The sequence below is a fragment of the Sinohyriopsis cumingii genome, chromosome 2, assembly GCF_028554795.1.
Source record: "Sinohyriopsis cumingii isolate HCF-2022 chromosome 2, ASM2855479v2, whole genome shotgun sequence".
Lineage (NCBI taxonomy): Eukaryota > Metazoa > Mollusca > Bivalvia > Unionida > Unionidae > Sinohyriopsis > Sinohyriopsis cumingii.
In genome coordinates, this window is record NC_142962.1 from 87,721,014 (window position 1) to 87,743,119 (window position 22,106).

Genomic DNA, 22,106 nt, shown 5'->3' on the forward strand with positions numbered 1-22,106 from the left:
ACATCTTATATGAAGCAACCTCATCATCAAATGTGGGTGGCTGGCCCCTCCACCAAACACACACACAAAGGGAAAAAAGTTGTTCATTTTTACAAAATCCACATCATTCATTCTCTTCAGCAAACTATTATTATGTACTTAAGTATGAAATATACAAAGGTACTGGCATTAAGCATGAAATATACCAAGGTACTGGCATTAAGCATGAAATATACCAAGGTACTGGTGCAATATTTTTGTTCTTTTGCTAACTACTACCATTTAATATATGAAATATATTATATTTTCACATGTGAAAATAGAAGATCCCCATATTGCCATGCAATGCTTGATTGTATCCACAGAAGTTATAATTGTAGCGAGAAAAACAAGTTATTTGTCAGCTTATGCAAGAAATGGAAACTGTATCACTTTTATGGCATATAAATTATTTGTTGCCAACAATGTCCAACTTAAATTTTTTTTATTTCTTTACAAAGTTATGTCTCATGTACTACCATGACAACAATGTTACAAATTCAGTATGCTGCAGCACTCATTCAGACTTGCTTTTGAAGTCAAATAGGACAAAATAGTTTACAAAATGACAAAAAATGTAATTTGTTGCAACAAAGTAGATCATTCCAAAGCCACCATTATCTCAAATCATTTATGTATGATCATGTAACAAATACAACTGAAACTGAGGTGAAGTTATAAACAGGGTGGTGAGAGAGTTCAATCAGGAGCTTCTAGTATACAATAGTAAGGAAATGGGTTTTTTCCTATAATGTAAATAAATGATAAATATATAAATGTGAGGAATTTTTATGAAAAACAACAACAAAATATCACATTGTTTTAAACCCACACATCAAAATAGATCTATTTATAGGAAAACAAAATATACAATGCATCAGATCCATAAATTGGGATGAATTTGGAATACACACCTCTCCCAGAACTAGAATTATGATGGGATGGAGCTGTGCTCTCAAAACCTCTGGGTGGAATCGGGTCAGTTTTCTCATCATATTGATTCCAATAAACTTCTCGTCCCTGCAAACATATAGAGGTGAATTTGATCAATTTACAATATCAATACCAAGTTTGGTAGTTACTTTTTTAAGGTCGTGACCTACCTAATATTGCAACTGCAAATAACCTACATTAATCCTCTAATTGTCTGATCTAATGCTGCTTTATTAACAATCAAACGAATGCTGCTTTCATGCATATGTCACTCCCTGTGTAGTGAGCTGATCATCACATTATCAAGCGGCATGGTTGATCAGCAAACATTCCTTTCACAAACAATAAACTTCATCCACAGTATATGTCCATTAATAAGGTAATGAGATATGTCATGTATAAAAATACTGCAGAGGTCTGGAAAATTCATCAACTTTTCTTAAAGAATTGTTTTGGTTATTGCCACATAAATGTACCCCACCCCACCCCCAGCTCAGTTTACTGCATAAATATAAATATATCCACAAATGACATCTTTCAGGCAAATTGTAAAGTCAACACATGGCTAAACCCATATTGTTAAAATCTGTACAATCCATTGCTAAAATCTGTACAAACCTTTTGCTAAAATCTGTACAATCCTTTTGCTAAAGTCTGTACAATCCTTTAACTAAAATCTGTACAATCCTTTTGCTAAAATCTGTACAATCATTTTGCTAAAATCTGAACAATCCTTTTGTTAAAATCTGTGCAATCCTTTGTTTCCACTAAATACTTTCCGAAACAGACATCAGTTTCAAAATCACTCTCAAAATCATACACACTGACATCTTGTTATTATAATGCTGAGGCTACCATTACACATAGTGAAAGCAGATGCTGTCTGGAACTGAATGAATGAAGTTTGCAGCGTGGAGGGATTTACTCTTATAATTAAACATGCTACTCCCAATTTTTGCTGTCCACCACTACAAAGTCATGGTATTAGTTATAAACATATATCTGAATCATTACAGGGCTTTCTTTTTATCCTTTCCTCTATCCTTCAGACAATGGCTTAACTGTTTGTATCTCATTCTTTCAACATGAAAATGAATAGTTATTCTGTGTCAAAAAAAGTTAATCTTTTGTTATGAATACTTTTTTATTTAATATGCATCAGTTTAAGCTTGTCACTCCACCCCCACCCCATTTAACCATCCATTTTAGCATAGCCAAAGGATATGCATGCAACATTTTTCTTTTCTTAGTTACCTGACTTATTTCAATGTTGCATGATACATTACAAAACAATATAACTTTATGGACCCCACCATGATGTACATTACAAAACAATGGGACTTTATGGACCCACCATGATGTACATTACAAAACAATGGAATTTATGGACCCCACCATGATGTATATTTACAAAACAATGGGACTTTATGGACCCCACCATGATGTACATTACAAAACAATGGGACTTTATGGACCCCACCATGACGTATATTATCAAACAATGGGACTTTATGAACCCCACCATGATATGTATCCAAATAAATGGATGCTACTGCTAATATGGCATAACTGAAGAAATCTTGGTTCAACATTCAAGTGTATTCTTCTATGTCCAAAAAGGAACACAACTCAGTAAATTACTGCGTCTAAATGGTGAAAATCAAACTTGCATATTGGTTGGGTGTTTTACTGCGCAGCAACACATTCATGTCAAGTAGCTTATTTAGTGCCAAAGCAGCTGGAGTAAAGTGCCTTACCCAAAGACACAACATGATAGCTGACTTTGGCTGGTCTAATGGTAGGTTTCGAACCCACACCCATTTGGTCACGAGTCTGGCATGCAAACCACCAAGCCACCATAGTTCTCCAAAAATCAAACACATTTTCTAGATACTGAGATCTACATCAACTTTATTTTCAAGCAATCCTTCATATGTTATTGAGTTGAAATGAAATTCATGTCTGATACCTTTTGTAAAAGCCAGAAAAAAGATATAATTCTCAATATGTTTATTTTGAGAACAACTACAAGAAACTTGGCCAGTCTGGTTCATCAAGCAGAGTAGTCTGGTTCCCTGCTTTGTATGCTCCCTGCATGAGAGAGCACATGTCAACATGGTAGTGACGTGATACAACAAAACTCCGAAGTTGGTCTCGGAATAAATATAGAGAATTTTGTGCTCTTACGTTTTTGTGTTTTTTTTACAACCAGTATATGACTTTCATTTAATATTTTTTTCCTACAATATTTGAAAATGACAGTTGTGAGATTCTGTGTGCTTGTGTGACTAGCAATCAAAATCACTAGTACCAGCTCAAATTTCATCAACACATTAGTTTTATCATCTTTCAGTAGATTAAAGACATCACGATTTTAATACTTGCAATTTCTGAGAAACTAAATAATTTTCATATTGATTTTATGCAGATATAACTCGATATAACAATGTTTAAGTTTGCTAGCCCATCCCATAAGTGACTATGCTTTAACGCCACTATGTTGGCTTCTTGTGATGCTAGACTGGTTTTCATACCTTCCATAAAAAAAAAGATATGGATATCGAAATGTGTGTGAAGAAAAAAAAAGTCTACTAGACGAATCTAATCTACTGAGCATTTAGATTGTCTCAACAAATATATTTATGGCAAACACCCAAATGATTTATATAGCAACCTCCTAATATTCTGGTTAGAACTCAATAAATTTAACTCACGATCAGTTCAGTTATGATTCAATTACAAAACTGTTTCAGGCATCAAGTTGTGGAGGAAAATTCCCGGGTTTTCCCCTACTTTCGTCAATATTTGCAAAATTCAAGGACTTTTCACAGTTGGGAAAGAAATTATCATTTCTCCTGACTTTTTCCCCATTTCAGTAGAGCGGGAACCCTGCACTGAGCCACTATAGCTCTCCAAAAATCAAACTTGATACATTTTCCAGATATTGAGACTTACATCAACTTTATTTTCAACCAGTCCATCATATGTTATTGAGCTGAAATGAAATTCATGTCATAGGTACAGAAGCCATAATTCAATCTAATTTAAACAGAACAAACTGGCAGACCCAGTGTCAGGATGATGTGACTGGGTGGGACATGATGATACTTGTCTGCAGCATGATGCCCCAGTGCTAGATATCACAATAAGCTGCCACACTACAGACATCATAGCAAAATTGTTAAAGCTACATTAAATATCCAAATCACACACACGCACGAATAGACAGACTAATGGAAGTATATGGTGAGGAAATCAAAAGAAACAACTGTTAAAGATTGGTAATGCAACATAAAGTATTAAAGAATGCTTATTTGCTCCTTTTTCAGAGTATACAGACCTTCAAGAAAACTTTAACACTGAGCTGATGCTACCACTAACTGGAAATTTGCTGTGTTACATTTTCTCCCAAAATACCAAGACAAATACAGTTCATATTTTAGTGGAAAATTTCATTTAAAAATGAGCCCGTATGCATTCAGATTTTTCACCTGTCCTAAATTTGCTTTAAGTGAAGCCAATATGCCCAACAGTGATTCTTACAGTTCTTCATAATCCTACATCCACCATCTCCCTGCAATGAAATCATTTTGAACCAGAGCTTCATATAAATATTTAATTAGGCAGTCAAAACCAACTAACCATGCCTCACGAGCAATCATTCTCTGACTCTCTCTCAAAGCCTGTTCCGCATCCTTAAAGGGTTTCCAGTCCTCAGGGTTGTCAGACTCCACAAGAGATCGGGACGAGGCTGACAGAGGGTGGGGTTGACTAGACACATCCATTTGTCTATGGGAGAAAAAAATCAATAAAACAAAGGTTTTCTATAATATGTTGAACAAGATTTGCACCTTTTTTTTTTGTCAAGTTAAATGAATGGGAGGTTATCAATCTACGAATGTTAATTATCTAAGGTAGATGAAATTATTTTCTTCTCAGACACTTACTTATCCAGAATATTCATACTGGTACACATAATGCTTTCCCTAATATGTATCAAAATGAGTAGCTTAAACCCCCCCCACACACACACACACGCATATAGTTATAATACAAACATTATATACAACTGTTAAGACAGGCAGGGGAGATAACAAAAGCATTAATAGTGGCACTGAAAAACCTACCAGCATGAATAGACTTCTTAATCTTTCTTAATGTAATGAGTGACAACCATAAGAGTTACATATAAACATGTAAATTTAAACATTCTAGCTAAAAACATAAATGATCAACTTACGATCTACTTTTTTTCCTTGGTGTCAGTGAAGGAGATACCCTTGTCTTTGGAGTATTAGATCCTGATCCCGAAATAGACAAGGCTGTAATACATAAAAATATGAAATGTAAACAGGGGTGATTGCTATACTACAAATTTCTCCTTATCCAATTCGCACAACAGTGCTCCTCCTCTTGAACAGCCTGCCAGCAGAGATCTCACTGGCTATTTACAGCCAGAATCCCTTGGCATCCAAGACCTGCTAACCCTAACGCATCCTTCTCAGTAAGGCAGTTAATTTTTTTCCGTAAGATTGACCAGTTTTCAGTAAGGTGTAACAAAATATCAATAACTGCTATTGTAAAGCTGGAAAACATAATTAAAAGTTCAATGCATTGACGGTAAACATTATGTTCAACTTAAAAGTTTGTAATGTATGCGTAGATTTTATTTACCACTAGTACAGTTACACAAACTCTGGTTCCAAACCCTATGCAGCTCAATGACTTGTTGCTATCTCTCAACTTGACATAATTCTTGGAAATTCTCTTCCATTTCACATGATGATGGCAATCATATCTCCTGCCACAAGGCATGCTCAAATTGGTACATGATGTCCAATAAACGTAATTGTATCCTTTCTAGCTTTTATTTCCAAGAATCTGAATACTCCTTTTTATTCTTCTGTGTTGATTAATAACACTTTTCTAGAAGCTTGTTTTCCCTTTCATCTTAAAGATGCATCACTTTCTGGACTCATTTTACAAAATTCTATAATCAACAGTTTGATCATGCAGATGCTTTGCATTAACAATTCAGTGCAGTTTAAAGCATATGGGGTGCTGCTGTAAAGTTAATCTGGTTCCCTGACTAATTTTACTAACTCTAAGATGGAACCCGGATCCAAATAAAACACAGATGAACCAATTATCTGGATTTTTTGGCAATGATAAGATAATTTTCCGTAGTTTTTGCTAGTATGCCGTAAGTCCATATTTTAAGGGTAATTTTCATAAGACTTAATGCAAAATCAAAGAGTTGGCAGGTCTGGCATCCCTTTTTCTTATCAAAATTTTTACCTCTCTTAGAAGACCAACTGTTTAACATGGCCAACATATTAGTGCAAAATATGTCCAATTCACTAAACAAATGCAGACTTGTTGGGTTTTGCAGAAAGGAAATTTGTTTCAATAATTTTCATGTTGATCATGAAAGCACTGTATTATGTATCTGCTGTGAGATACTGTTCCATACTGAACAGATAGGCTATTGTGAAAGCAATTACCATGTCAATATCAAGCATTAACTATGAAACTGATATTTAAAAAAATCAACTGAGTGGGGAATTAGTGGCTGAAAATTAAACAAAATGTAGGTTTTAGTAATCAAAACTGAACAATTATAAACAAGAGTCCCTCAAAGGGACTAACATTTTATTATCTGATAATTACTTCCTGGAATCCAAAACCAGATCATTAATTCTTTTTAACCACTGAGTGCTGAAGCCATCACTGATATTCTTGATCTACAAGATTGTCAAATCAACCAATGTGGCAGCCATTTTGGATAAAAAATTGGCACCATTATCATACAGGACAAACCAGAAGCCAAAAGAAGACTTCTGATGAAAGCCCATCTTTGATATGATGAGCCATTTATGAGAATTAGTAACAAGATTTCAAAACATTCATTCTGGCAGACATAATAAAAGATTGGGTTCATTTTATGTAATTACTGCTGAAACCCTATGTTGGCATAACTTTCCATTTCAAAGAAGTAGCAAAAACAAAATTTTCAAGCTGGCTGCCACGGTGGCCATACTTGATTTTAGACTGATACCCTTTTCATTCAGTACCAACCAGATATCATAAGAAGTCTTCTGGTAAAAACCCAATATTGATGTAACTTTCCATCTAGGATGAGCAGCAATAAAATTTTCAAAGTTTATTGTACCATATTAATCTAGACCCAACTAAACATCTTAGGAAGCCTTCTTTTGGAATCAACATGGCTGCTTTCAAGGCCATATATGATGTCAGATCATTACAATTTTCATTGAGGACCCATCTGACATCATAAAAAAGTATTCTTGTGAAAACACCATGCTGACGACCATTCAGGAAGACAAGATTTTCAAGATGGCTGATGTGGTAGCCATATTGGCTGCCCAAGCAGATCCATTTTCATTTAGGACTAACAATACATCAAAAGAAGTCTTCTTCTGAAAACCCCATGTCAATATGACAATTGATTCAGAAAGAGTAATGATAACAATATTTTCAAGATGATTGCTGTGGTTCTATACTCGATGTCAGATTGGTGCCATATTAATTAAGGTCTAGCTAGACATAATGAGACATCTTTCATTGAAAATCCCATACTGATATGACCATTAATTCTGTAGTGGTGATATATTTTCAAGATAACCACTGTGGTGGCCACAGTGGATGTCTGATCAGCACCATTTTCATGGAGGACCAACTAGACATCATAAGAAGTCGATTAGTGAAAACCCTATGTTGACATATTCAAGAGCAGCAATGACAAGATTTTCCCGATGGCTGCTGTTGTGACAATATTATATGTCTGAATGGTGTCAATTTTTATTTTGGACAAATTAGATCTTGGGAATTTCATGACAACCCTCCAAATAGCTAAGGAGAAACAGTGATAACAAATATCATCTGCATTTATGGTATTATGACTGAAAATAATTTTACTGCGAACTTGATTTTCATATTTGTTGCCATGTCTGTACTTTTCTTTATCTATACAATTAGCAATGGCTGATTGCTAAAATCATGTAATAGACACTGATCACTTATAAGCTGCAAGTCAGACTAGTCACTTGTAATGAGTCTCACGATCAATAAGGGATTATGCTCTGAATTGAGTTTACAATGGCCAAATTCTTTTTATCATAAACCTTGGTACATATTTTAATTAGAAAGTGTTAATATCATTTCTAGTAAACACAGCATGATTCCGAAGGTCACTAGAGGGCAAACAGAAGACAGTTTCCACTACCCAATTCTGAACTTTTAGTCACAAATGCAACCATTTTACTCACAACTTGGAATACTGCAAAAACCTTATACTGCAATATGAATTAATAAACCTGCCCAGAAATTATGAATCTTACATGTCAGGGGAATAAAATGGGATTGTTGTGCAGTATCATCAACATCAAAGCTCTGTGCCAGCCCAACAGAAAATATAAGCTCTGAGTTAGCATTACAAAGAGTTTTGTCAGTGAGCAGTCCACTTTATGATGAGCATCAGCTGTAGAGCTGACTTATTGGTGACTGATTGAATGATGGCCAGTGACTGGTGAATGGTGACATGAATGCTCAGTGTAGTGCTGAAGGAGCGAAAGGAGGGACGGAGTGATAGTTTTGTTGTATCTCCGTATATGCACCATACTGTAGGTGTTGCTTAGCCCTAGTGCTAATATGGGTTGTGTTATACCCAGTGTGCTGCTGTCGGGGGTGATAGTGGCCTGGAAGAAGATAAAGGTCATCACGTGGTGAAGAACCAAGGCTTCTGGACCAACAGGTCTGCAGAGAGATTTTACAGATCTATAGTCTGATCAGGAGGGGCAGACTGTTCATGGTGGCTCTTCAACCATTTGACAGAACGTTGGGGCTGAGAAGACCTTTTGGATTTGTGTTCGACTCCGCAAGATATACATATATCAATGTTTCATATCATATTTCACTATTTGAGTGAAAGCTCATCATATTTCACTATATGAGTGAAAACTTGTCATATTTCATTATTTGAGTGAAAACTTGTCATATTTCATTATTTGAGTGAAAACTCGTTGCATTTCATTGAGTGAAACACATCATGTATCATTAATTTAGTTGAGCGAAACATATCATACATCATTTTTTGACTGAACTAAATCATTTATTACTATTTGTGAGGATACTGTCAATATTTATGTGAATCATTTTTTCCATTGCTTATGTGGAATCATGCTGAATCATTGATCATTTATCTTTCTAATATTTAAATTTTTTCTTGTATATCAGTACACATTTAATTTAAATCACAATAAATTATCAGGTTTTTGCATATTCTGTTCAATATCCAATACATGGATTTTGCTGGTGCATGAATCAAACAGTCTTTTTCATTGAATCATTCATAAAATAAATGTTATAATTTCATTGCCATCAAAAGTGTTTGTTATAATCCAACCCCAACCCGACTGTCTTGTTACAATTATAGCCAAATATAAAGATCTTGACTTGTTTTCTAACTTGATTAGATGTTTAATGTTTGTGATAATAAACATTTATTACCATAAAAACAATGGGTGAAGCAATAATTTTGTTAATTTATCAGTGCAAATTGGTAAAGGTCAGGAATTGTATATAACAATTAAACTGTAAATCCCGTTTCAGAGAGAGAGAGAGAGAGAGAGAGAGAGAGAGAGATAGATAGATAGATGGTAGAAACTTTCACCAGCTCCATGTCTTGTTTAACAAGTTTCATTTGATTATTTTGTCTTAAGGAATGAGAAGAGGATTGACAAAAAGCCCTCTAAAGTAAGGATTAAAGAGCATCAAATGAAACTAACTCTTAGAGTGTCAATCATTATAATGATGTAGACCAAATGAGTGCAAAATCAGAGTTCAAAACAATGCTTTTAAAAAAATTAACATGAGTGTAAAATCAATCTGAGTTTGAAACAATACTTTTACAAAATTAACATGAGTGCAAAATCAATCTGAGTTTGAAACGATGCTTTTAAAAAAATTAACATGAGTTCAAAATCAATCTGAGTTTGAAACAATGCTTTTAAAAAATTAACATGAGTGCAAAATCAATCTGAGTTTGAAACAATGCTTTTATAAAATTAACATGAGTGCAAAATCAATCTGAGTTTGAAACAATGCTTTTAAAAAAATTAACATGAGTGTAAAATCAATCTGAGTTTGAAACAATACTTTTAAAAAATTAACATGAGTGTAAAATCAATCTGAGTTTGAAACAATGCTTTTATAAAATTAACATGAGTGCAAAATCAATCTGAGTTTGAAACAATGCTTTTATAAAATTAACATGAGTGCAAATCAATCTGAGTTTGAAACAATACTTAAAAAAATCAACATGAGTGCAAAATCAATCTGAGTTTGAAACAATGCTTTAAAAAATTAACAGGAGTATAAATTCAATCTGAGCTTGAAACAATGTTTTTAAAAAATTAACAGAGTGCAAAATCAATCTGAATTTGAAACAATGCTTTAAAAAAATTCACAGACTGATATTTAGCATGAAACTTTATCATCAACTGTAATAAATAAAACACATGGTTTTCCAAAATCATGTGCTATTGAAACAAATGGAATGGGGAAATAACCTTTATACAGCACATGACATAAAGACTATAATAAGAAACAGAACATTACAATCATTCTTGTGTTAGCACTTGCAGCTGTCACAGCACTCCCAGTGTGCTGTTAGAACTTACACTCTATACCTAGACTCTCGCTTGTGTTTAGACGCCGTAACTTTTCTTGTTGCCTTTCTCGTTCCTTTTTCAATTTCTCCTCATGCTCTTGTCGTGTTTTCTCTTTCTCTGCCCTCTTTTTCTCAGCCTCCTCCTGCTTCTGTTGTTGAGCCTGGGCTATTCTTTCTTTGAGCTGCTTACCTAGCCCAATGTTGTCAGTTTCCTTTTTGAATGAAACAGAAAACATGCTTAATAATATAAATCACAAATCTACGGTGTAACAAAATGCTTGCAAGGAAATGAAACTTTGTCATACAAAACTATGATCCAGTAGTAATGATGAATTGTTTGAAACATGTTTATGCTGTATATATTATGTATTTTTATTGCACTGCCTCCATGACTAGTGTGAATGGCATATTATAAACTTGCCAGCATTCTAATTTGGGCTACAGTCACACTGACCTTTGACTTTTTGACCTTTTAATAGTCCCCAAGGTCAATAAATGAAACCAGTTTTCTTCTTTCAATGGGAATGATCATGACGTTTGAACTCTTGACCCTAAAATCAATAGGCTTCTTCCTTACTACAATTGCATGCACAAAATATGGATCAGAGCAATGAAGTAAAACTAATGTTACTGTAAGGAAAACAATTTCCATCTATCTGTCAATGGCTTTAACCTTTGATGTTTTGAACCCCAAATCAATAACCTTACTACAAGTGGAAGCCATCCACAAACTTTGGTTTAGGTATGTCATATACCATTAATGCTAGTGTGTGGAAACCATTTTGCTTCTGACAGTCATAGTGACCTTGATCTTTCACCTCATGATTTGAAAATGGAAGATGGAGAATTGAAGTAATTTTGTGGAAAATGTTCTTCTTTCAATTATACTGACCTTGACCATGGACCTTTAAAGCCTGAAATTGATCTGGATCATCCATACTGCAAGTGTGAGCCATCCATACAATTTAGTAACAACAGATGCTGGAGAACTTGAGTTACTGTGCAGCAACCTTTTACATCTTTCAGACACAATGATATTGACCTTTGATTTTTTAACCTGAAATCAACTGGGTTATTCCTTACAACACCTGCAAATTATCCACAAAAAGTTTGGTAAATGTACATGACAGACAAGTGTGCTGTTGTGCAGAAACCGTTTTTCTTCTTTCAGTCACAAAGACCTTGACTTCGCTTTTAAGCATGAAATCACTGGATAAATAAAGTTACTGTACAGAAATCAAACTGGTAGCAGACAGATGGACTGACAAAATAACAAGCTCCACCTTATGGTGGGTATATATAAATAACTAATAACGGAAAATTACAAGATTGTCAGCATATCCCATGCTTCAAAATAAAAAGTAAGACAATTTTTCTCAGATGAAACTGATACACAAGAATAGTCTGATGAAAATGTTTTTTCTATATTTGGAAATCCCAATCAGAAGACATCTTTTAGTCAAGTACAGTACTTGAGTAAAATGCACTCATCACATTATCTATGCAGTCATATCAAATGCAAAGCATAGGTATGTATGATTTTAAATAAACTACAGTGTTTTATTAAAACTGTTTAGTTTTTATTCATTTGGTTCCCCAACATCTTGATCCTTATTTTTTTAAAAGAAAAAGCCATCCCCACAACTATGTTAGATTTCAGATCCTTCTAACCTCACTCTGACATGCAACAACTAATGTCAGAAGAGTAAGAAAAGTAGTTTGGAAAGCAATGTGACAGCAACAATTAAAAACTGTAAATCTTTACTACTAAATTGTACTCTGCCAAATGTCATGCAAACCCAAGAAAACACTGCACATAAAAGTCTCAAGTTACAAGATCATATCTGCACAGATTCTAACCCACAAAATGTGTCAAAGATTTTAAAATAAAGTACAGCTTAAGGCTAGATAATACACTACTTCTGAATCTACTGTCTAGGCTAAAGCCTTGAAAGCAGAGAAATTAGACAAACTTGATTAAAATCATTCAATGTACAATAATTTAATCAGCCCAAGCTTATTAGCCCTTACGGATAATACCAAGTTCGAATGGGATGGCTTACAGTAAAGAAAATTTATTTAAAAAAACTCATTTACTTACATCTTCAAGATCTTCTATGTTCACAATCCCTGTGTCATCCTGTGATCCTGATCTGTTAACCTTGACCCCAAAAACCCCACCTGGCACATCTTTTTTCTCCTGTTTTATTGGTTTCTTGTCCTGCCGCTCTTGTGATTGGGAGTTTCCTGCAGTAATGGCATGCTCTGTACCATTAATATTATCAAACATGCCTGCAAAGACACAATAAAATGATGACAACTTTGATGCGTTTGTGATTGTTAAATGAAACAAGGCAAACTTAAACATGTGGGAAGTTTCTATGTTTGAATTTAAGTCCATTTCAGTTAGTAATTTCATCATTTCATACTAGTGTTACAACTAAGTTTGTTACTGTATGTTAGCATCATAATCAGAATTATACCCATCCTTCATCCCACGGGAAGCCAATACATACACAAGTGCTCTATTTTGTGGTTAGCTGCAAGCATTACCTGGGTACTGTGAATTTACTTCAAAAGGAGGTAGGCACCAATTTTCATGGTTCCTACAAACCTTTAATTAATTTTAAGACCAAACAAACAGTTATGCTTCTGTCAAGAAATATACCCCTCCCACTCCCATTTCCCCCCCAAAATGTATATCCGTGAATTTACACAGAAGTCCCTATCCCAGCCAATGACTGAGATGAGTTTATTGTCAAACAAAAAGCAGACAACCCTTCTGAAAATAGTAATATGATTGGTCAACATGCATATCTTCTGATGATCAGCATAATATGTATTAAGTTTTGCATTTCATCTAAGTAAAATATTGCAAAAATCTTACAAAGATCATAGATGCAATATCAATATGTATGAGTTGTCTACAGTGTGTGATTTTAGCAAGAAATAATGTTGATCTACACCCAGATGTTAGGCAGATTTCCAGCTACTAAAGGTTGATATCTCTGATATTCATGGGCAGTACAATTGTCAAATTAGCTGCTGTGGTGGCCATATTATTAGGAGGTCTGGCAGCATTTTCATTTAGGACAACATGGACAGCATTAGAAGACTTTTGATGAAAACCTCATGCTATGACCATTCATTTAGGAAAATTAGTGAGAACAAGATTTTCTATAAGTTTATTGTAGCAGCAATATTGGATGTCTATGGGGCATGATTTTCATTTAGAAACAACCAGACATCACAAGTAGTCTGTTGGTGAAAACACTATGATCATATGACCATCAGTTCTAGAGAAGTACTAACAAGATTTTCGTGATGGTCACACTGGATGTCAAATTAGTGCGTATAATTTTCCAACCAAAAAGACGTACTTTTTCAGTAAACCCCCCCCCCCACATTCTGATATGACTTTCCTTTTAGAAAATTTAGCAACAAGACTATTTCAAGATGGTTGCTATGGTGGCCATATTTAAGGTTAGACTGGCACCATTTTCATTAGGACTAATTATATAACAACCACAAACTGATATGACTTTCCATCTTGGAAGAGAAGCTACAAGATTTTCAAGATGGCCACTGTAGTAGATCAGTACAATTTTCATTGAAAACCAACTAGACATAAACTAGTCTTTTTATAAAAACCCTATTGATATGACTTTCCAATGAAGAGTCAAACCAATAACAAAATTTTCAAGATGGCTGCCATTGTGGCCATAATGGATGTCTGAGTAGCACTATTTTCATTTTGGACCAGAGGCAGCTATAGTAGAATACTGGACTTATAATCCAAGGCTCATGGGTTTGATACCTGCCCAGTACAACCTGTATCAGTTGCTTTAGTGTGTCCTTCAAAAGGTACTTGCTCCCATTTCCCCAGTGTCATATAAAAAAAACTGTTGGGACCAACTAGACCTTGGGGTGAATGGCAATGTGTACATACAGTTTTACGTCAAACCTCCAAGTAGTACAGGAGAAATATTGCAGAGAACAGGCCATCCCATAAGCTCTTTTGGTCTATGACCAGTTAAGCTAATAATCCAGATATTAACCAAAGGTAACAGCTTAGAAGTTGTCTGTTGTTGTTGTTGTAGCAGGGTTTAACGCCATTTTTCAGCACACGATAGGCTATATATGGCAGCCAGTATTAATGATGGAGGAAGAACCCAGGAAAACCCCGGAAAAGAAGTTGTCTGTGGTGTGTGATTTTAATGAAATAATGCTGATTTACACCCAGATGTCACTGTGATACTGGAACCTGTCACAAAATGCAATTGGCAAGAGACAACTAATCTGTTAATTAGCTTGTGTCGTCATACTGAAGCATCATTCAGTTCCCAACAGATGTCAAAATAAAGGCAGCTAAGCCACTGAATATTCATTTAATTAGGTTCTTGTAGAAATGATTGTGAACGTAGATGTGACAAGTAACTGATTCTTTTCACATCTAAATATATGCAAGCCCATCACATTTACGATGACTACATAACCCACTAAATAAAAGAAAAACTTCAACGCAAATTTCACTTAACAAGACTTCTTTCATTGGTATTTATTTTACCAAGTGTTGCCAGCAGTGGTCATTAAGCAACATTTTTACTAACTGATATTTTGTTGTAGATAGGATATTGTCTGTTTTATTGTGTTTTACCAAAAGCATGATATTTTAATGAGTGGCAAAGCCAGGAGTTAAAATATATTGACTTTGGTACAACACGATGAATTATATACCAAACTTGCTCCAGAATCACAGAACATGAAACTCACCCTTCTGCACAACACCTCCACCCCCTTTTCATAAATTCATCTCACTTATGTCATAGTCTGTTCATATAAATATATGTGACTTAAGAAAGCGTTAGGAATGGGTTGACCTAATCAGTCGCAGTAAATTACATTTTTGTCATTTTGTCATTTTTGTCATTTTGTAAACTATTTGACCCTATTTGAAAATAATGCAAGTCCAATTCAGCAAATGCATCACCATGGGTTTGTTGTCATCAAGGAAGTAAGGAGAGATAACTCTGGAAAGATGGCAATGTCATCTAGTCAAATTTCTTTATAAAGTATTAATTTCCATGTCCTATAATGGTTCATATCATCTTTGAAACACACACACAGCAAGATTTTCTATCAAGTTGAATGACTTCTGTTTAGAAAATTTATTCTCTCTTAAAAGTCTGATCACCTAATGACGCTTTAAAAGCATTCAATTATTAGAATGTATTGTCCCCATCTTAATTTTCTATACTTATATGTTCTACATAAATGATGGATATATTCTGTACTTTGGAGCAGTCCTAGCAGATGAATTTCTACAGGCTATATATAACAGTGTTTTGGTAAACACTTTTAAGAACAATTCAAGGTCCAGCAAAAATATACGATTCTCTATTCATATGCAAATATATATATACCAGGCATTAATGACTGTACAAATAAGCTGTAAACTATATCATTTGCCTGTTAATCCAGGGTATATTGACATATTAATAATTGTTAAAAGTAATTACAAAATACAGAAAGCATTAATACCCTACCATCTCCATTCAATCACCTGCAAATACATATCCCAATCAATATACCAATAACACAGCCATTGGAGAATAAAACAACAAAATTATAATTATCTTAGTATTTATTCAAAATGGTTCTTCATATTCCCTACCCATATTGATATAATATAAAAGACAATGTGTCAGCTGATTGGTTTTGTGACAAAGACATTATACCAGATTATTGAAATATATGATTTAACTAGTGTCTTCAAATTACCGATAAACATTATCTATGCTCAAGTTGTCCACAAACAAGGGTCATGTTTGCACCATGTATGCCAGTAAACAAAGATATATGATACCATTAGCTGTGACGTAAATACTCTAATAATTGCCTAACCTTACAGTCATTATATAGATAACATGGATTTTTATTACTTATTCAAGAAAGTCATTGTGGCTCAGTTGTTATGGCATTGGATTTGTGATCAAAAGGATGTGAGTTTAATACGTACCATTGTTTTAAACCCAGACTGTCTACCATGGTGAGTCCATGGACAAGGCATTTCAATAATCTGTTTTCTTTAACATGATATAAACTTCAAAGTATTACTGCACCAAAACAAATGCCAAATCAAAACAATGAACCTTTTCAATTTCTTTTTATTATAACCTGACACTAATGTATGCACTAAATTTATAATGTATACATTTCTGAAATGCCACAGTTTACTAAATCCAATAGTTCTGGAATCAAGTTACCAAAATTGTTACAATATGATGTGGGGTCAACTATGAACAGCACTGAACCAAATCTGCAGTTATATGATTTACTGGTACATCAGGATCTATGCCAGTGATTCCCATCCTTTTTTGACTGACCCTAAGTAACAGTTTTTCTAAGCCTCATGATCCCACTTCCACATCTGACATGTTTTGGCACCATCCCAGAAAATCCTGGCAACCATCCATGACCCTCCAAAGCATCCTCACCACCCTAATTTGGGTCGCAACCTGGGGGTTGCCAGCTGACACAGGCACTTAAAGAACCAGGACAATGCCAGATTAATACACCCATCAACACAGCAATTCTATTTGGTCCACAGATCTACATGAGTTGATTTCATTATTTTGTGTTGAGTGCCTCTTATATGGTACCAACCACAAATAAGATCTCTCGTGTTGATAAGAGGTTGGTCTCTAATGTAAATCACCCACTACTCTTTCCTCTGTCAAATAAGCATTAAGTGAATCAAGCATTTTCCAGAAAATAGTATGATGGGTGCATTATAAAGCACCTCACTCACAAAAATTTGCTCCTTAGGGCCTTAAAAACAAACAGGAACTTGTGTTTAGAAACTAAAGTTTGACGAAGATGAACATTCAGAAAGCACAACTCTAAATGATGACATGGAATGTTTGAAATCCGATTCCTTCAAGGACTCATTGATACAAGCAACATCTCTTGTACAGATGAAAAGCCGATTGACAACGGCCAAACTGTCTCTCCAAAGTTTAGCACAAGACAAAGTGATAAAAGACTATGAAACAACATTAACATCAAATTGCGTCAAAACATGTGGAATGGTTCTTCAGCTATGCTGATTACAAGCAACATGCCATGTAAAGATATGTTAACTGACAAGGGTTTTAAAAGGCACACATAGACACAAAGGACTAACAAGGGCCATAAAAAAGCACACATATAGATCTAAGATACACTGTTCTTGCCATCAAAAATTGTTCGATGGTTCTGGAGTTAAACTAATTATAAGCAACATTTCAAGCTTGCATGTAAAGACAAGAATCTGTTATGTATGGGGCCTAACTCTGCCCCAACTGAGTAGATGAGATTAAACCCATAAATTGCACATGTAACTCTATGTGCACATAGTATGTATGTGACAATGTTCATACCAAACTGCATCATAATTAAAGATGCCAATGGGTACTGGTTACACGGGTACCCACCCATTGATAATCAACCAGGTAATAAAATGGATACCAGGTACCCCTTAAATAAAAAATAATTCCAAGTTCAGATCAAGATATAGAATAACGATTACAGTTTAAAGTTCGTTTCATGTACACATTTATTCATCGTCACAAGGGCTCATATCATTGCTTACAATTTACTTGTCAAACATGTACTATATATTAATAAAAGGGTAATAATAAATGGGAATACACTTATCTCCTTTTTTGTGTTACCTATTTAAGAATCAATACTGGTATTTCAAGCTAGATTTTGCTTCTTGTGTAGCATAATAAATTTGTTACCAATGCTTAGCTCTAGCATTCGACTTTTGTATACCTGTCCAAAGTTTGGCTTACAATCATACCTTTAAGGAATGCTACACCATTTTCCCATGCTACCGCTCGACACTGCCATGATCTCACCTGCTAAAAATGTAAGTCGCTAAATATATTGCCCTCACATTGGCCAAAGGAAAATGATGTACTGCACCTATTTAAAACTTATTTTTGTTTTATAATATAGTACATACATGGCCGATTGTTAAATTGGGAACAACAATACCAGTGCCTGTATTCCTCGTTAGACTTCCATCTAATTTCCTTATTTTCTATTTATAGTATATACTTCAAACAGTTCCAAGAAAACACAAGGGTTTCTTGAATGTGAAACGATGTGTAACAGATTTATTCTGTTTTGATACCACATATGTAGTGGACCAGTCTAAATTGAAATAAATGCCTTTCTTGATATCACTGATGCATGTTATATAACTGAAAAACACTAGGAGAGGGATATTGTTAAACTTAAAAACATGTTGCACCAGAAAAGGACAAATCAATAGTACTTTAAAAATTATAAATTAAGAATTTGATAATGATGTAATACAACAGGCATTATTTGTGGACTTTACGATTATTCAAAAAAATTACTGTAGGCTTGTGGACTAGTTAAAGTGAGTGTTATGCATAAATAATTTATCAATTTCTTTTGCGTTCATACTCTTGTACTAACTGCTAATCAGCACTGATTTAGCCAATCTGTGATAAAAAATTTATCTGCAGATCAAAGTAGCAATAACAAATGTACATTTTTCATACAGTTTTCTGTAATTAAGGCATGTAATTTACAGATTGCTTTTTTGTGCTCAGATTTTACTTTTTTGCCACTTACTCCACTCCCTTGATAACTCACACCCTGATAACTCATGAACCTGCTTATAACACGGTGTCAGGCGTGGATCCCATTTTTTAAACCTGAAAATGCCCCAAAAATTTATCCCTATTTGTTGAACTTGAAGAAAATCGTGATCAAAATTGGTAACGGAAACTTTGATGTATCGCTTGTTTTATCGTTGAAAACAGTAGATAGGACCTGGAAATTTTAATCAACACTATGAAATATCAAATTTAAAAGTAGCTCATACAATCTTTTACATGTTCTTTCCAAACGACATTCCTAGTACACCGCAATTAACGATATGTAAGGAAATTTTGATCAATGAAAATGTCAATTATGCCGAGTGGAGGCAGTACTTTAATAAATAAATACAAATTAAATAATTTTTTTATTAATTGAAATTTGTCTTCTAGTTCCATCTTTTAGTTCCTTTTAAGTGTAATCATTATAAATGCAATGTGTCCTCTTGTAATTAAACGTAAAATGCGTCAATCTACTGTAACAGCTATGTCCACTAACGTTTCTCTGAGAACCTAAGTGCCGACCGTGTTTTGATAACTGACTTGCAGAAGTATTTGTTGTATTGGTGCACTGAATTAAAAGCTGGCCTCCTTTGTATTATCACGTTAATTATGTCTTTTGAATAATAAAAAAAGGAGGTGGAATAAAAGAAAAGTTAAAAGGCACAAAAATCAGACTAACTTAAAATCTAGCGGACTCGGTCGTATGTCAGGTGAACTCACTTCATTTCATCAATCGAACACTGTAATAAACGTTATTGTGTATGCAACAGAGACTACCTTAAATTAACCAACTCTTTCATAACTGTGATCAAAGATAACAAGGCTGCCAAGCAAATGAATATATCGTAAAATATAGAGCTTGATTTCACAGATACGGACCAATGTGGGCAAGCGAGTTTCAGAGAATTCTTGAACTGGCCTTTAGAGGTATCCTCAGCGATGATAAGAAATTTCATTATTACTTCCATTGAAATCACGACATTAACATTGTACTAATTGAACAATAAAAAATTGGGTTTCGATGTAAACGTGTCACAAAAAAAATGTTGCATGTTTTTGAAAAAAAGGAATCTTGTTTGGTGGTGTATCAACAGTTAGTCTAGTTCCCAAATTATGGACTACCGATTTGGCAAGATACTATTAAACACCACTACGGGAAACAGACTCATCAAGAAAACAAAAAGCAGTGATGTAATACAGATTTTTCGCGTACACGTGATGGTTGTTCAAACCAGTTGGAACGATCATTCATATGTTGGATATTTTGAGAAAAAAAATGTTATTTAAACAGAATAATGAACAACTTCATTAGAAAAAGGGCATTATTAAAAATTATTATCGACGTGATTGTAAAATGAGGATTCAGTCATTAAACAGCCCAGTTTGCCAACAATGTCCCCCCCATGGTTTTATCGATATCAAAGCAATTATTTTCAATTTTTGGAGGTCCCTCTGTAACTCGCGCCTCGTTATAGTGCAGTCTATGTTTGTGGACCCCGATGTGCACGAGTTATCGAGGGAGAGGTGTATATTAGAAAATTATGCTAATACCTCTCTGGCATGTGTGAACCAACAACAAAAATAGTCCATCTCACATGGGTCACCAGTCTTGGTGTATCCATGCGAAAGGCACTTGACTCCCTTTCCCTCTGCATGATATAGTATTAAAAGTACCTTTAGAACCAACAAAACAAACAAAAAAAATCAGTACATGCCAAATGGTTTTTCAGTTATGCCAGTTACATGCAACATCTCATATGAAGATATTACATTGTCTATCTAAAATGGAGCTGATAAGACAAAACCCTTGAAAAGTGCCATCATGTTATAAGTTTTACTTTGTTTACCAATCCATTATTAACAACTGTATGCCTGCACACTGCAATCAAAAACATTACGAAACTTTTTGGGAGTGTGATGGGGTTGCTCCTGTTACTAAAATAAAATTCAGCCGATGTGGGTATATGAGAAAGCTTGCCAGTAGCTTCTCATGGGTCGATGGTTCTTTCCAGGGTTTTCCTGGTTTCTGCCTCCACCATTAATACTGGCCGCCATGTATAGCCTATCGTGTGCTGAAAAATGACGTTAAACCCCACAACAACAATAACAACAACTAAAATAAAAACAATGTCTTAGCAATCTAATTTTTATCAACTATATTATCATTGTTGGCATCATCATTATCATCATCATGATGTATTCTGCTAAATAATGTTTCTTCAATAAATCAAGTTACAAAGCAGAGTTCATGCAGAATTATGAATGATAAATTCAAAGACTTTTCCCAAACTTTCAAAGACCACAAACACAGATTTCCAAGACCTATTTTCGCTAACATTTTGTATACAGGCTATATGAAAAAAAAACAACGAATGCAAAATACTACAATATTGTTTAATGATGAAATTCAAACTATAATTAATTTCTTAAAATTGCTTTATAATGATCTGGAAGATAGGTTAACACTCATTGTTATTTCAGAAATATATAACTTATGCATCAGATTTAATACAAAATAAATTGTTCTCTTAACAGACATCAGCACTGCTTTATATATATTATTATAGTTGCTGTTTTTTTATCTTCAATCATTATGGAAAGAGAAGCCACTGCTATGATTATGGAAAGAATTTCAAATGTTTGGGTTTATTTCAATTTTCAAAGACTTTAAAGATTTCAGGGTAATCTGCTCGATTTTCCCAAATTTTCAAGGCCTTGAAAATGCTACCTCATGTTTCCCAAACTGTCAAAGACCTTCAAAGACCATAGGAACCCTGCAAGGG

The 22,106-nt window shown here is 34.4% G+C and overlaps 1 protein-coding gene across 4 annotated transcripts in view; it reads right to left on the reverse strand.

Moving 5' to 3' along the window:
* The window catches only part of LOC149805329 (TOG array regulator of axonemal microtubules protein 1-like), a 189,395-nt gene that overhangs the window by 21,239 nt on the left and 146,050 nt on the right, over window positions 1-22,106 (reverse strand). For all 4 annotated transcript variants that reach the window (XM_089949253.1, XM_089949254.1, XM_089949255.1 and 1 more), the window contains 5 exons: window positions 12,744-12,934; window positions 10,653-10,854; window positions 5,192-5,273; window positions 4,594-4,740; window positions 933-1,038 (listed from right to left, as the gene is read on the reverse strand). In XM_089949253.1, coding sequence (XP_089805379.1) covers window positions 933-1,038; window positions 4,594-4,740; window positions 5,192-5,273; window positions 10,653-10,854; window positions 12,744-12,934 — 728 coding nt within the window. The remainder of the gene's footprint in view (window positions 1-932; window positions 1,039-4,593; window positions 4,741-5,191; window positions 5,274-10,652; window positions 10,855-12,743; window positions 12,935-22,106) is intronic.